The sequence below is a fragment of the Neovison vison genome, chromosome 1, assembly GCF_020171115.1.
Source record: "Neovison vison isolate M4711 chromosome 1, ASM_NN_V1, whole genome shotgun sequence".
Taxonomy (NCBI): domain Eukaryota; kingdom Metazoa; phylum Chordata; class Mammalia; order Carnivora; family Mustelidae; genus Neogale; species Neogale vison.
This window is the reverse complement of record NC_058091.1, coordinates 135,000,244-135,013,632: the sequence shown is the minus strand read 5'-3', so window position 1 is coordinate 135,013,632 and position 13,389 is coordinate 135,000,244. Positions and strand designations below refer to the sequence as shown.

The window sequence follows — 13,389 nt, the reverse complement described above, 5'->3', positions numbered from 1 at the left end:
GAAAAATGTTTACTCTTTATCACCTGATGAACAATACTTTAAGATCCATCATGTACTCATTTCAACAAGTATCTGGGCTCCTATTAGCCTCCAGGACCTGTGCTGGGCTAAGGAGACTACCAGCCCGAGGCTACCTTGGTGTACCCTCTTTAGACAGATGAATTAGAAAAGCGGGGCCCAGGACTCCAGATGTCAACCTCAGCTGGTACCTCTAGTGTGAAGGCCTTGCCTCTAAGAGTGAATATGAGAAAGTAACTACTTGTGGGAGCTCAAGTTCTAGTGAGAAAGACAGACAAATACATGGTCAACTCCTAACATTGTCTGTAGGACTCAGGAAAATCAGACTTCAGCACACAAGACTTCACGTTCTCTATCTAAATCCTCACCTCATTGAACACTGGTGCTATCATCATCAATTTGAACTTGGTCCGAGGCAGCCACCTAGGCCAGTAGAGCGTTCCAGTACTCTTCCAGATAGGAAACACACCATTCCAGATTCAAGGAGGCCACAAAATTGACCACGTTTTCAATGATCACCCCACAGTGACTGGCCAAACTTATTTCACAAAGGAACATCTCCCAATTAATCTGTTTGATTTTTTTTTTTACCTTGCAGGTGCCTGAAAATTTTTTTCTGTAATAGTAAATACGTCATAAGCTATTTCACCCTGTTGGGGTTTATATTTGCTGTAACGGTTCCTTGTTTCACACTCCTATACCCTTATCTACTAAAATGGAATATGAAAGATAATTGGTTTTCCCAGTTGATACAGCACATTAGAATAACATACATCTTTCAAAACAATTAACTAAAATAAGCTTACTCTCCTAAAATTAAAATCTCTCTTCACTGTAAAGGAGCAACACGCATTTTCCATCTTTGCATGAAATGTACATAGCATGCGTAATTTTGACTGATTGCTTCCTTATGGAAAACAGGTCATGTTGCCCCTGAGTTCTGCAAATAATGGCCTGAGTTAATGTCAACTACAACTCTCTTCACTTCTTGATAATCTAACATATGCAGTCGTACAGAAATAAATCTCAAAAGTAGTATGGGGGAGGGGTTAAAAAATCATATTGGTAAAGAACATCCAGCTACTCATTTCAGATTCCTCCAGGCAAAAGCTGTCTCTGTTAAGAGAAAGTAAATCTCTCACTTTCACACTCACACTAATGGTTGAGAAGGCACTATAATTTTGTCAAATGCGATTCATTCATTCAACAAATATTTATGAAACATTTTCTGAGAAATGGGAATTGTGCAGAAGACTGGAAGTGAACAAGGGAAACGGAGCCCTCCACGGGCTCACTGTGGACCAGGGTCAACATTCAGCAAGCTGCCATTCCTGTTACCCAAGAAGTACTTTACTGTAGGATTTCCCGTAAACCTTATATCTGTTTCATGCAGATCCTTACCTCTTAGATTTCTGGGATGAATCTGTTTAGTTCGAGGCATCTTCTTTGATTCAGGGGCCCCTTTTTCTTCTTAGAAACTGTAGGAAGAGCAGGTCACAAAAAGGTAGCTCCATTAAAGTCAACATCCATCAATTAATTCATGTGCTAAAAAAGAAAAAAAAAAATCACACTTTATTACCTTCAAAGGAAAAATAAACTTCAAAAGTCATGGTTAGAGTCCAGCACTCACCTGAACCCAATGGAAGATAACCAAGCCAGAGACACTTGCAAAAACTTACTTACTAACTTTTAATTAACCGTAGAATATCTCATTTTGCTACTCTGGGCTTTCTCACTAAGAAAACAAAAAAATCACTGTACTTTTATCAAAGAAGAGTGAAAAGATTCACTCCATGGTGTTTTACAGTGACATCACAGGATACAATTAAAGTATAGCATGAGACTATAAAAGGGCTATGCTACATGCAATGTGGCTCCTGGTTCATCAAGCTCTTTGGGAACAAGGACCATGTCTCGTTCATCTTATTATACTGAATTAATTCAGTTAATATATGTGGTTGCTATTGGAACTGCTCCCCAATTTTTCTAGTATTTTCTTCTAGGCTTGTGCCAGGACTGTACTTTATGCTTCTCTGTGTTTAGCTACAATGTGTGACCAGTTCTGGCTAATGACCTATGAGTGGAGGAGGCATGCACCGTTTCCAGACTATACCATTTAGTTGCAAAGCAAAATCCTCCAGCGCTCTCTGTTCCCTTTGCAGTGGGACAGGCACTCTTCCAGACAGTGAGAGTTGCAACACAGAGCTGTGCTCTTGCTAACCTACCATGATGACCCAGGGTAAACAAGAAAGAGACCTTTGTTGTTTTAAGTGGCTCAGGGTTGGGAATTGTTTGTTACTGCAGCATCACCTGGTCTGTCCTGACTTATACATCCTAAACACAATGACCAGAAATGCAATATGCCAAAACAATAGTAATTCAAAACCTGATCATCCCTCTTCCCAAATCAGCCACCTGTCTCCTCTTCCATAAGATCGTCACAGATCCTAGAGCTAAAACTTTAGTTCTGATTTCCTGGAATAAAGCTGATGATATTAAGGGGGAAATTATGTTTCATCACTAAGCAAAGCACAACAATGGGTAGCAATGCTTTGTTTAAAACTTGTCATACCCAGTACTGTAGACGAAACAAGAGAATACTTACTGAGCCCCTGCAGGGTGCCTCTGTACTTTCTACACATTACCTAATTCGGTCTTAATAATAACTGGTTAGATAGCTATCATTTACCTACTTTACAGATAAGAAGATGAGTTGGGGAGAGGTTGACTAACCTGCCCATGGTCAGCATCTAAACAATGTGGCACACATGACTCAGTCTCAGTGCTCACTTCCTCAGCAGAGATAATAGGTATTCCATGGAATAGGGTCAAGAGGCTGTACAGCCCAAGTCATGACTATATATTTTGGTGTCAAACTGTACTGGATACAAAGCCAGGCTCTATCCCCTTACTGTGTGGCCTGGATAAGGTACTTAACCTCTCTGAAGATCAGATTTCCCAAATGTGAAACTAGGAAATATTATCCACCTCACAGGGCTGTTGTAAGGTCTAAACTAAACAATGTGGATGTCCACTGCCTGGCACACAAAACTACTCAAATATTAATTCTCCTTAAGAAAGCCTATATGGGAAAGGCTAGATCTGATATTCCTGTATAAGGTTTTAGAAATTTATGATATCATTATAGCAAAGAAGAAACAGAAGTAAAGGTTACAATTAGTACTTCAGTATTTTACCCCTAATAAGGCTGTATGTGGGCACTGAACAAAATTATTTGCAATTTTTTTAACTGCACAGAGAAGAATAAGAAATACGATGGCCCAATACTATATACTTTATCTAGCACCATGCTAAGTGATCTATAAGACATGGTTCCTCAACTCCCTGCATTAAAGACATCCACCCTCCGATTCACCAAGCTTGATTCAATAGAGAATTCGGAGACATTAAGGCCAAATGAATTGTATGACTGCTTAACTACATTCCTTGTTAAACTTAAAGCTTTTAAATGGTCACGATATTTGGAAGTTTTTAAAGCGTAAACTCCGAATGTAATATAATCACGTGATCCCGTATCGAGAGCATAAATATAAAATATGCAAATTCCCAATCAGTAACAGCTCCCTGCTACCCCGCTCCCTGCCTACCCACTGTCCCTAGCTGTCCATCCCATGTTTAAATCCTTGTGGGGGGAAGTGAGTACATGCAAAGACAGCGGCACTAGAGCGACTAGGACGAGTAATAAACCGTTCCTTTACAGGAAAGAAATAAATACTACATGGAGCAAAAACATGACACGATCAAAAAGCGTAAAGACAGTTGCAAGGAGAAAAAACATGAATGAATGTGGAGGGCGGAGCCTGGGAAAACCCCTCTGCAACGCTGCACTGAACAAAGCGCTTCGCATGCCAGGAGGAGGGGGAATGGAAGTGCCAGCTCAGGAAGGAGCCCGGAGTGGATGCGGAGAGCATGAAGAGGAGGAGGAGGAGGACGGGATGAGGCGAGCGCGGCAGCCCTGAGACTCCTCCTCGCCGCCGGCTCCGCCACCGCCCCCTCCCCTCTCCAGCAGCAACTCCTTCCCCAGCCCGACCCCAAGGCGAGCCCAAGCCGACCCGCGCCCAAACCCACCGCCCGCTTCCCAACTGCTGCAGGCGCGTACTCCCAACCCGGAAAGAAACTACCCAGGTGGCTGGGAGTAAACAGGCACTTAGAGCAAAGAACGAAAGGAAAAGAAAGCCACAAAGCCGGGAGGTTGGGAAGCCGAGGCCTGGTCTCCCTCACCCCCCACCCTCTTGCAAAATGCGTCTGCGGCTGGAACGCGGGTGGGGAGGCTGGGTCCCTCCGTACCTGCTCGCCTCGCAAGACCGCAGCTCGGGCCGCTCGCGCGCGGCGAGGGCGCCCAGAAGTGGCAAGTGTCTCCCGCACGCAGCCATCCCCTCTGCAAGGTCGGCGGTTGCACACACACGCACACACACACACACGCGCGCCCGCACGCCCCCCGCCCGCGGAGGGGGAACTGGTCCTGCCCCCCTTCCCGGTACCCTCCCCCCTGCCGCCCTCCCAGCTGCAGCGCCCCCGCCGCGGAGCCCGCGCCGAACCTGCTGCCAGGACGCCCGGCGGAGCCGCTGCCGCTGCAGCCGGCCCAGGAGCCGCGCTGCTGATGGCGGCGGCCGCAGCTCGGAATCTCCGCGACCCCCGCGCGGTGGCGGCGGCGGCGGCGGCGGCGGCGGCGGCGCCCGGGATCCCTCCTTCACTTGACAACCCCAAACACAAACATAGCCTCCTCCCGCTGCTGCTCCCGGCCCCCAGGCTCCGTCCCCCTCCCCGCCGCCGCCGCCGCCGCCCCAGCAGCAGCCACACTAGAGGCCGGCGACTGGCACTCACACCACCCAGCGCTGAAATATTAAACAGGGGAGCCGGCCGGGGGGCGGGGGGGAAGTGCGGGGCGCGCGGGCGGGGGCCGCAGGCGCCGGGAGGGGGAGGCGGCCGCGCTCGCCGGCGCCCCGGGCCGCGGCATGACCGCCGCCGCCGGGGAGGGGGCGGCGGGGGGCCGGGCGGCGAGGCGGGGCGAGCGGCCCCCGGGACCGTGGGGCCCGGGGCGCGGAGGGCGGGCGCGGGCTTTACCTCTCCCCGGGGCAGAGTAGGGCACGTTTAGCGTCTTTAGGGGCGACGGGAGGAGCGCGGGCGGAGCGGCGCGGGGGAGGGAGGGCGAAGGTCCGAGGCTTTCCCGCGGGTGGGCGGGGCGGCAGGGGATCCCCGGGGGCGGGAGGCGGGGAGGCCGCGAGCTGCGCCGCGCGGGCGGGGGAGGGGGCGTCCCCCAGCGGGGGCTCGGCGGGGGAGGGGCGGGGGGGTTCGCCGCCGCCGGCTCGGAGGCCCAAGTGGACAGGCGGGCCGGCACAGCGGCTCAGGGTGGGGACGGGTTGGGTGCCCCGGTCGGGGCTCGCGTGGAGCCCCGAGCCCCGGGTCTCCCCCGCGGGGCGGACCCCAGGCCGCTCCTCCCCCTCCGCTGCCCGCCCCGCGGCTCCGCCCCGCCCGGCCGCCGCAGGGACGGGAGTGGGGGGCTGGAGGAGGCGGTGGCGCGGCCCGAGGGGGGGGAGGGGCGGGGTTAGGGACGCGAGGGGCGGGAGCCCGGGGTCGCGCCGGCTCGGGGACTGGCGCCCGGCGGGGGCGGAGGGGCGGGCCCACCCGGTCACGCGGCCCGGGGAAGGCCTGGCCGGGTCGCGCAGTTGGGGGCGGTTGGTCCGGGAAGAGGGGCGGGGACGGGCGGGGCGGTGGTTTCTCTTTACCGTCTCTTTACTTTCTAAAGCAGGATGTGGGCCGGGCCGGTGACGTCATGGGGTCTCCCAGTCCCGCCCCCCGCCCGGGCCGAATGGGGGAGGGTAAAAGAGAAGGGAGGGCGATGGGGGGGGGGACCCCAAGGGGGTTTCCTCAGCAACGCGTTGAGGGAAGGGGAAAGTCATTGTGAAACTTGAAACTCATTAACTTTGAAAAACAACTTAAAAAAAAAACCTGGGAGGGGGGCGGGGTGTTGGTTTGGAGGGTGGAAGGGGACATATTATTAACCCTGAACTGAAACCACTTCTTGGTGGCGGATGTTCTATTAAAAGACTGAGGGAAGCCAAGGTTATTCCAGAGGCCGCTCCAAAGCCCGCTGGTGGTTCCCAGAGCCAGGGCTGCGAGCGCGTTAACCCTTGCCTGTCCACCTGACAGCTTGGGGCAGGGCGGGGGGGGGTGGTCTTTGGGGTCGAAAAAGGAGGTGCGGGGCTGGGCAGCAGACCTGGCTCCTAGGACGCCGAGGAGAAGAGAAAGGGGGAAGAGGGAATAATTATCATAAACCAGAGTTTGACCCTTGCTGCTAGAAAGCAGTAGAGGAAGCAAGGAGTGGTAATCTATGGAAATAAATCAGAAGGGGCTGGACTAGGGTAACGAAGGTTTTAGGGTTAGAACTACTAAAGAATGTTAGAAATCGGGAGCTCAGAAATTCACACATGTACCCCTAAAGAAGCAGGCAAAAGTGACTGGTTAAAGGAGCCACGTTGAACTTGGGAGGAATAAGGCAAAACAAAAAATTTGATGCAGAAGAATTTCTCAGATTAAACCAAACTGCTTTCCCCTTTTAAGGAATAAAAATGCTAAACGACTGTACACCCACTACGCGGGCCATCTGTGCAAACTTGAATTGTTTTGTTCCCTGGGGTTTCCATAAAGACATCTAGGCTTTTCCTGCTACGGTTGACCCTGAAAATTACCCTGAGAAAATCCTACCTCTAGCTCACTGAGCTAAGAAAAGCTTAATGCACCAAAATGGGAATGATTAAAAATGTAATACTCAATAAAGGAGAGCTTGTAACCAAAAGAAAAGTCAGGAAAGGGGTGGGGGGAATATACCTATTAAAAACTAACTTTGGTCATAAAAGCAAAGATCACCCAAGAACTGCCTAAATTTGAAATGATGTTGTTTATCATATACTTTACTTTCAATCTGTCAATGAAATAATGCAATCTTTAAATTTTCAATGTGATGTAATCATCTGGCTTTTGTAAAAGTAAATATTATCTAATGGATTGCAATCACAAAAAGTATGTAACATAACTTCCCAACTGGGCTTTTGAAAAAAAGATAAACACTCATTTAAATGCTCAAGTATATCTAATCTGTCGGAGGATAAAGATTAAGGTAGTTTGATAATGATTAAGTCCGCCTGGTGTCACTTGCTAAATCAAAATGCTAACTGAATGAATATATCTTTACCCCAGTGATTGATGAACAGAGCAAATGCACACTGTGAACATAATGTTTATATGGGATTCGGCATTGTTGTGAGCTTTCTAACAGATTAAGCATGCAATTTGGAGTTATAATAGATAATTTTGCCATTTCAGCTTGTTAAAGAGTTTTTTTCTTAAGTAGACGACTCACAACGTAACTTTCTTGAGTGGCAAATCAATATTAAACTTTCATTTGAAATATATGCAGTACGGAACAGTTTCCTATTTCCTAGTTTCGAATTTCCTAAACGCAATTTCTTTTCCTTAATTCTGCCTGCAGGTCTAACTTCCTATTTATGAGAACGCAAGGAAATCCAGCTAACCGGTAAAGTAGCTAGTTTCGACTCGTTTTGTGGCAAATTAAATACAGTTTCTCAGGCTATCGGAATGTGGGGGAAGATATATATTTATATATGTATTTATATATATATATATATATATATTTTTTTTTTTAACCAGAAGATAAATGTGAATGGTGAACAGCAGTTTGAACTGTCAAAAATTCTGTTAACAATGGGGGAAGTGACCATACTGGGGGGTGGGGAGAAGAAGGGGGTTCCCAGGACCCTTTTTCGCTCTAGCTGCATCCCTATCGGCCCTGTGAACGCTTTGGAGCCCCCCTCGCGGCGCGGCATTCAAGTGAGGGCAGTGTCATGGCAGGGCTCTGTACACATTTTCGTTGCTCAGAAGTTTGGGGAAAACACTAGTCCACCCTGGCGTTTCGTGCCGGGGCCCAGCCGTCCCGCCGCGACCACCGGGCTCCGAGCCACCAGCGCCGTCCGCGTGTCCCTAGCCCCGGTTCCCACGCGGCCGCCCGGCCCGGCCCCGCTCGGGCTCCCCCCTGGCGCGGCCCCGCGGCCCCGGCCCTCCGCCCTGCGCGCGGCCCGGCAGCGCCGCCGCCACGCGGAGATCCCGGAGGTTCCTCCCTGCCGGCCGCCGGGTCACGCCGCCGCCCGTCCCTCCCCTCCGCCCTCCGCCCTCCGCGCGCGCCGGGCTTTCCCGGCCACCGGCCGAATCCCCTCCTCCTCGGGGCGACCTCGGCGACAAAACCTTCCCCAGCTCGCTCTGCCAACTCTGCCCCCACGCCCAGGTTGCCGCCGAGCCAGACGCCAGACAAAAGAACGGAGAGAAAACTTACCCGAACTGCAACGCAAAAGTCTGATCCAAAGCTTCCTGGGTTTAACTTTTAATTTTAAAAACAACAAAAGCAGAAACCAAAAGCCTCCTAGGTTGGAAGTGGGCGTGAGAGGAAATGCTAGGGGGAGGCGCTTCATTCCCTCGGCTGCTCTTGCCCCCCCCCCTTTTCTGGCCCCTGCCTGGGGCTTTGATGTTATCTGGTGCTCCGCCTATGTTGGTTTATACCGTGGGCTCTGGGCCGAGAATGATATACAGATATTTGGCACTTTACGTGCTGGTTTGAAGAGAGGGAAGCAGGTGGTCACGGTAAAGGATTTCCACTTCTCCCCCCCCCCATCCCCCGCAGTGAGAAAACCATTTGCCCTGGGCTGTCCTTTGTTACCTGGACCGAAATGAACAATCCACCAATCCAGAGATCCTGGAGAGCTGGACCATGTGGTATCATCTGTTAGACACACACACATACACAGGCCTTCTAAATCAGATTCATTTCCCCTCCCCTCTTAGTACAAACTTAGAACAAGGTGGTATTGTATGTTTTCAGAGGCTTTGTTTGCTTTTTAAATCTGTTTTGAAAGTAAATAGTATTTCCCTTCTGAGATGAACCTGTAGCCTTGAAGCCACAAGGATATACCTCTGAAGAGATGAATCTCCATAATAACATGCCTTTCATGCCTATTCTTATAAATCAGAATATGCCCGCACCCTCCCCCTCACATTATGGAAAGGTTGTAACTGTTGATTTTATCTTAGTTAAGTGGACACTAGCAGAAACTGGATATATTTTCACATTAGATTAGCAGTCTCAGGCCATCAAAAACAAAGCAGTAACAAAGGATGGTTTGGGATTCATTCTTTCCTTATTTCTCTCTCTCTCTCTCTTTTTAACACAAAAGTAATCAAAAAGGTTTGTCCTGTCTGCCATTCAGCTCTAACTGTTCATTCACTTTATGCTAACACCAACCTATGTTCAAGCCTTGCCCTCTGGGAGTTTACAAATTAATGGAGACAGGATAAACACATAGAAAAAAAAAATACCTAGAGGGAAAAAAGATACAAGAAGAAGCTTATAAACGGAGCCAATTAAAGTTATACAGAGTTATTTACATGCTTGCTGAGAGCTTTCTGGTTTGGGTGGAGGACAGGATTATCAGACAAAGTTCCATCCTGAAGGTGAGTTCTGGGTTGCGTTTTGAAGCAGAGAACATTCTTGATTTGGCACTGGTATAAGAACCTCATGCCAGGCAAGGAGAATAGCTTTAAGGTTAGAGCAAGTGAACTGTGTGTGATGGTGTTGCTGGCTAGAGCCGGAAGTCACAACAAACGTGAAACAACTAGTCTGGCCCTCTAAACGTGGCCTCCAAACCAGGACACTTTTGAGAAAGAAAGGGACGCTATTAATGACTATGCAGATGAGAGACATATAGCTCCACTGTCCTAGTAATGAGCTATGAAGACAGAATGGGGAGACAACAGATAACCCCAGAAAAGCCTTCTCTGGCATGGTTAGGAAGGAATTTGGACGTGATACTGCAGTTGGGAGTTCTTTGGAGACGTCTGGACTGAGACTGATCTTTTTAAGAAATATCATGGTCATTGATGGAGTTCAGATCTGTCACTGTAGTATCTTTACCTGTAGAAGTACTAAAGTAGTATTTGTATGGACAGAAATTGCTACAGTAGACTTGTATCAGCAGCAATGGTAATGGTCTCAAGAGTGATGGTGCAAATAATTGACAGTTTTTGAGAATTTATGACTTGTCAGCCTTTCCTGTGTAAACTCATTTAATCCCCACTATAAACCCATACTGTAGATGAAGAGAAAGAGGCTTAGCATTCCCAAATAATCTCCCTACAGCCACAGAGCTGGTAGATATGTGCTTGGAGCCCAGAGAGTACTGAGAGGCTTAAAGCTTGGAGAGTATAGCTTGAGAAAAAAGTTACATTAGCTCTACCATGCTCTACATCTGTGGGGAAAGAAGAAAAAGAAATGAAAAAAAAAAAGTCCATATTTTTAAGTTTTGAGAAGCTTGTGGATTGTGTGATGAAAATGGGGAAGTCCTGCTGGTATGATGGTTGAAGGGGAGAAGAGACAATGACTAATTTTAACCGAGTCTACTTTTTATTATTATTATTATTAACATATAATGTATTATTTGTTTCAAGGGTACAGGTCTGTGAATCATCAGGCTTGCACATTTCACAGCACTCACCATAGCACATACCCTCCCCAATGTTCATCACCCAACCACCCTAATTTTATTTGTTTTTTTTTTTAAGATTTATTTATTTATTTGACAGACAGAGATCAGAAGTAGGCAGAGAGAGGCAGACAGAGAGAGAGGAGAAAGCAGGTTCCCTGCTGAACAGAGAGCCCAATGCGGGGCTCTCTCCAGGACCCCGAGACCATGACCTGAACCGAAGGCAGAGACTTTAAACCACTCAGCCACTCAGGCGCCCCACACCCTACTTTTAAGAAGGATGATTTCATTCACATTTATGCCAATACTATGAACCTTACAAGATAAGCTATTATAAGAAACCTGGGTCTCTAACTTCATTTAAAAGCACCTAAGTCAATGCCAACTAATAGAAGAGTGTATTGAGTATTATCTGGTGTACTATCTGCTGAAGGGCTGGAGGCAGGCTAGAAGTGACTGATGGAAGGGAGACTTGCAGTTCCTAAAATCATTCTTCATAGATAGTGTCCATGAGTGGCACACGGGGAGCACTAGAAAAAGGCACTGGCATTCGACCTTATCTGAAATCAAAATAGTCCAACTTTGTCCATGATCGAACGCTCTGGAAACAGGGAAGTGCTGTAATCTATGGCATTGTATTGTTCGCAGGGACTGCTCTACGGAACACTGTAGATGGAGCCACTCAAACCTTAGAAGCCTATTTCCTCCCAGATCTGGAAGCTCCAAGTCCAAGATCAAGGGTTGATCTGATTTGGCCTCTGGTGAGAGCTTTCTTCCTGGCTCATAGCTAGCCAGCCAGCTGCCTCAGCCCTGTGTCTTCATGTGGCATTTCTTGGAAGTGTGTACATGGAGAGAGCCAGCGAACCTTCTAGTATCTCAGAAAGACCCTAATCCTGGGATCAGGGCCCCACCCTTATGATTTCATTTAACTTAATTGCCTCCCAAAGACCCTATTTCCAAATATAGTCACACTGAGAGTAGGGCTTTAACGTATGAATCTGGAGTGTGCGGGGAGGAGCAATTCAGTCCACAGCAGACTTACATGGAAATGCAGAGTGAATCCATACAGACCTAGGAAGCCATCCTGTCAGCTTCTTGACGATGAAATAAGTGACATGGACTTTGGGTTCATGCCCATGTTCCAGTCAGAGAGGACACTCGTGACTGTGGGAGAAGTTGTGCTCATCTCTTCAAGTTCTAGTTCCTTCCTCAAGGGGTGAAGACGGTATTGAGTGAAACACTGGAAGTAAAGCCTGGAACTAACAAAGGGCTCAGTGAACGTTAGCTACTATTATAACTCTCGCTACTATTTTACTAATGCTGCTGCCTGGAAAAATCAGGAATTGGAAAACCTCTGAAGTAGACTGCAGCCTCCTCTGTCCAAGGGAGACCCGACTGGGGCGTGCTTGATTTTATCATAGCCGCAGAGAGTCAAAGGTCTTTATGCTTGTCTCCTCTTTCCAGGAAGAATGACGCCTAAATAAATCCTATAACATAGTAGTGGGGGCAGCTGGGTGGCTCAGTGGGTTAAAGCCTCTGCCTTTGGCTCAGGTTATGATCCCAGGGTGTTGGGATCGAGCCCCTCGTTGTGCTCTCTGCTCGGTGGGAAGCCTGCTTCCCTTCCTCTCTCTGCCTACCTCTCTGCCTACTTGTGGTCTCTGTCTGTCAAATAAATAAATAAAATCTTAAAAAGAAAGAAAGAAAAACATAGTAGTATACTCTACTTTTTTTAACATGTCTAGTAAAACAGTTTTAAACCTCCTGTTGAAAACCATTTTGGTATACACATTTATTGCACTGTAAATAAAGCCATTTTATTGATAGCCAAATGATTTAAGGGTCTCATCTTCCCCATTGGGTTCACAGGCTGAACTTATATTAATTAAGCATTCTCTGTCTTAGCCTATCTAAACTGTAGAGATCCCTTTCCCCACCCCACACTCTCCATCTCATCACTCCGTTCATTTCCTTTATAACATCCAGCATTCTGGAATTACCTTGTTGATTTCCTTGTCTATTATCTCTCAATTCTCCAGTAGAATAGGAGGGCCATGAGCGAAGGGGGCTTGATTTGTTCCCTCACTGAATCCCCAGCACCTGGACCAGTGATGCAATCAATATTTGTTGAACAAATGAATGAGAAAAGCATAACTCCTTTCCATCTGAGTGCAATCCCACTCGTTACTTTCAGATCTTGCTTTATTGGTGGCAGGACCCACTCTCAAGATGGGTCTACACTAAGAGCTTTGTCGTAGACTGAGTCCAGCTCGTCTTTCTTTTTGGTTATCAAGGTTCCCATGCCAGCTTTACTGTTTTCTTACTTTGACATTTTCATTCAAATGACCTGGAATGTTTGTATTTCCGGACTCAATGTCATATAGTACAGTTAAAAGGGATCGGCTTGTAGCTTGTAGACGGGGGAATAGAGAGATAAAGGAGCCCTGTGTCTGTACAACACGATCAAGCTGAGTCTTGGCAGAGCTTGAAGGCACACCCCCAGTCAACCCTTGCTCCTTCTGCAGCCCAGTCCTTCTGCTTGCATATCCTTCCCGGATTCTCACCCACCAGACCCACTCCACTCCTTTCACCTGCTCTTAATTTTCATCCCCAGATTTGTTGAAAAGTGTTTCTTCTTTGGTACAGGTTTGATTGAGGATTCATGGCTTGAGCATTTTTATGTTGGAAGGAAGGAAGGAAAGGAGGGAGATCGAGAAAGAGAGAAAGGTAGGTGTGTTTAAAATTTTAATTCTGAAATTAAGAAAAATATGGCAGAGCAAGGGTTTAACAAAAAGCGACCTATAGG

At 48.0% G+C, this 13,389-nt stretch overlaps 1 protein-coding gene across 5 annotated transcripts in view; it reads right to left on the bottom strand.

Annotated features, from left to right (window-relative positions):
* The window catches only part of HIVEP1 (HIVEP zinc finger 1), a 142,902-nt gene extending 134,101 nt beyond the window's left edge, over positions 1-8,801 (bottom strand). The window contains exons 1-2 of one of the 5 annotated variants that reach the window (XM_044258982.1): positions 8,768-8,801; positions 1,420-1,563 (exon numbers count right to left, since the gene is read on the bottom strand). In XM_044258982.1, coding sequence (XP_044114917.1) covers positions 1,420-1,459 — 40 coding nt within the window. In that variant the 5' untranslated portion in view covers positions 1,460-1,563; positions 8,768-8,801. Of the gene's footprint in view, positions 1-1,419; positions 1,564-4,326; positions 4,418-4,577; positions 4,597-5,103; positions 5,173-8,386; positions 8,467-8,767 lie in introns of those variants that run through there. The other 4 variants (XM_044258967.1, XM_044258957.1, XM_044258991.1 and 1 more) reach the window with 4 other exon arrangements.
* Between the last annotated feature and the right edge of the window lie 4,588 nt (positions 8,802-13,389).